Genomic DNA, 3364 nt, shown 5'->3' on the forward strand with positions numbered 1-3364 from the left:
ACACACACACACACACACACACACACACACTCCACAATGTGTTCTTGTTTTCAGCTAATTAGAGCTGATTTCAGTCTGAACAAGTTTTTCTCTGCAGAGGATTTCAGACATCATGAGACTCAAGCAGTAATGCACACTTCGCTGCAGCGTGCATGCCAATACACCACCAAATCCTCTACACAGTAACGTCACATTTATTCTCTAAATCTCTAAATTACGTCAGATTAATAAAAGGAAAGATTAGGAACTTTTCTAATTCGTCCAGTGCACATGATGGTAAATTTGGAGACTAATTCAACAAAAAAAAAATAAAGAGACAAAGCAAAGCAAAAACTGTAAAACTTCAAGTTTTTGTTTTTCTCTTGTTATTTTAGTTACCGGTATATTTCCAAATTCTAAATGAAAACTATTCTATTCTATTTTATTCTCTTCTAAAATAATAAAAATGTAAGATGATAAAATATTTAAGAATGTTGGGCCAAAACAAACTGTAAAAGGTAACAAAGCTTTGTAGAAGAATTATGTTTTAAAAAGAGGAGAAAAGCAGTTCTGCTACGCCCACTGGTGGATGGTGAGAGAACTGCAAGTCCACAACTACATGTTAATTTGTTTTGTGTTTGATTTTGTTTTGGTTATATTCACACGCCATCATTCCAGAGATTCAAGACTGTTCCTGTAATGTTACTGTCAAATGAAGTCATGTCTTTCACTGTTACAAAATACATTAAAATGTTATTTTGTGCTTGAACAAAAACGAGTAATCATTCCAAACCCAGACTTGAAAACAGCATTTCACACAATCAAACACCGAGTTTTATCTGAACTGAAGCTGTTCTGTGGATTTCTCTATCACAGAGAACGCAATGTGCATATATTCACTCTGCAGGGATTCCACAAGGCTCTTTGCTCGGACTACTTTTCTTTGCACTTCATATTAACATGTATCTAAATATTATATTCCAATGTACGCAGATGATGCAGTAGTCTTCACACAATGACACGCTCAAAATCACACATTCTTATGTCTTACAGAGGCACTGACTCAGGTTCAAGAGTGACTTCAAAAATCATTAATTTGACTAATTATGAACAGTGTGTTGTAACGCACGATCTGATATCGTCGTGTTGGTGTTGTTCCCAGATCATCAAAACTAAATGTTGTTCCATGGATCAACATTTGCAAGTGACCAATCAGAATGTTGTGACGTCATACTTTTGCGACTTCGGGAAAAAAAACGCCGTAAAACAAAAAACTGTACTTAAGCTGCGAGAAACCGCCTCTGTCCGCCGATCAACGGACCCTGACCCTAACCCCAACCCTAACCCTTTAATAAACGGTAAGCAGAACTGATATGTCCTTGCAACATGGAATTTCATAAATGCACGTATGGCTTGGCGCGCAAAAGAATAACGTCACAAACAATGTGATTGGTCACATGCAATGTTGAACCTGGAACAACATTTTCATGATGATCTGGGAACAACACCAACACGACGATATCAGATCATCCGTGTTGTAACAGTCACAATGGTGTGGTGTCTCTTTAAGACAACCCAAGTCGAGGGTTAATGTTGTCATCCGTATGCGCCACTACTCTGTTTGTTAAGCTGCAGCCGTTCAACCGGGCTTATATGGTTGACGAAGGGAACGTGTATTAAAGAACATGCTGTGGAATTCCCAGAGCCAGCGTGAGTGTGTATTCTTTCGACTATCCTGCTAAGTGTTTTGCCCCTTCCTCTCAACACTAAACACAACCGACGTTACAGTGTGATGTTTATGAAACAACTAATGACGCTGTAAACAAGTTCAGTTAACTTTGACTCACTTTGGGCTCGGGTGTAACAGTATGACTGAAAATTTCAACAACAATTTAAAATTTAATTTACACAAATCCAAGCACATCAGGCCATTTCCGGGAAAAAAATCGATAAAGGCAATCTCTTAAGCTTCGATCATTTAAAAACATGGCAGTTTTATGTATAAGTTTTATATAGACTTTCCCCAATACTTTCAGTTGATTTATTAGGGGATTGGTGTTAGAGCTGCTGCTAGAGTAGACAGCGAGGGGCCTGATAGGCGAACCAAATGTGAGTAAAATGTGAGGTCAGTAAAGGGGAGTAACTATTTTGGCACTTCTCAGATCGACGCTGCACATACAATGAAAGCTGATCTCAAGCAAACCAGACTTGTCATCATTTTTTACTCCACGTAGTTTTTATTTGTTTGTGTGTTTTTATGTTACCTGCACAGAGATTATAGATAAAAATGAAGAGCTGATTCAAATCTGGCACATCTGATGTTAACACGCACTGTGCAGTTTTTAAATAAATACAACAGCAAGAATGAAATGACCAGGTTTCAATTAACTTATTTTTTAGCTCCTTTTATTTCGAAACATTTCTGTTTCCTGGGCTTCACTTCTGATCGGTCTCGGCTCGAACACAGTGCAGCCGACCGCCACAGAGCGGAACGATGCTTTGTAGCAGCGCCGGCCATTGTGTGAGGTCAGGACCAGAATGTCCTGGTAGACGGGACTGAGTTCAGGTTGTGTGGTCCTTCTGTCCTGGGATGGGACTGGAACAAAAAGCTGGTACTGCACTCGGCCTCCCAGAGCGTCCTGGGGATTCGGTTTCTGTCCGTGTTTGGCCTGAGTCAACAAACACAGCAACAAGTGAAATTAGACATTTATCAGAGTTGCTTCTGTTTTTACTCATTCAGTCATTTATTCACAAATTCATTCATGAGTTTACTCACGTCCAGTTCCACGGAGACAGAGATCTGCTGTGGATGTCCCCGTTTCCTTCAGTCAAGCTGGTGATCTCAGAGGAGAACGTCAGCATGGTGTCACTGCAGATTCAGTTTCAACCTCGGAGTGAGCGACCCACATTGGTCTGCCAGGTCAAGATGTGGAGTTCAAAGGTCGAGTCTCGCATTATCCAGAAGAGCTGAAGTACGGAAACGCCTCCATAAGACTAAAACAAACTAGGCTGGAGGACAAAGGCACCTATACCTGTATATTCCCAGAAATAAAGCCCAGTGAAAAAATCTTCCGCATTGAGCTTGTTGTTGGTGAGTGCTGTTATAAACCAGCTGATTATTTACAAATGAAACAGTCAGCATGCACATCTGGCAGGGCCTCACTCCTACAGCACATCTGCAGTGATATTTGCAATATTTAGTGAAAACAAACTGAGACCTTCCCATGTGCATGCTTCTCCTGCACCTGCGCCATATCAAAAATCTGAAGTGCCCTAAAAAAATAAAATCTCTGTGAATGCAGCTATAAACACTGCATTTATTTGACTGCCAACTTAATGGGAACCTACCACTACTAACCTGTTTCTTTTTCCTTTCAGAGCCCCC

The 3364-nt window shown here is 40.3% G+C and overlaps 1 protein-coding gene across 1 annotated transcript in view; it reads left to right on the forward strand.

Annotated features, from left to right (window-relative positions):
- Positions 1 to 1664: 1664 nt before the first annotated feature.
- Positions 1665 to 3364, forward strand: part of LOC113021755 (butyrophilin subfamily 1 member A1-like) — a 14652-nt gene continuing 12952 nt past the window's right edge. The window contains exons 1-2 of the mRNA XM_026166469.1: positions 1665 to 1689; positions 2879 to 3070. Coding sequence (XP_026022254.1) covers positions 1665 to 1689; positions 2879 to 3070 — 217 coding nt within the window. The remainder of the gene's footprint in view (positions 1690 to 2878; positions 3071 to 3364) is intronic.

This window comes from Astatotilapia calliptera, chromosome 5, assembly GCF_900246225.1.
Source record: "Astatotilapia calliptera chromosome 5, fAstCal1.2, whole genome shotgun sequence".
Lineage (NCBI taxonomy): Eukaryota > Metazoa > Chordata > Actinopteri > Cichliformes > Cichlidae > Astatotilapia > Astatotilapia calliptera.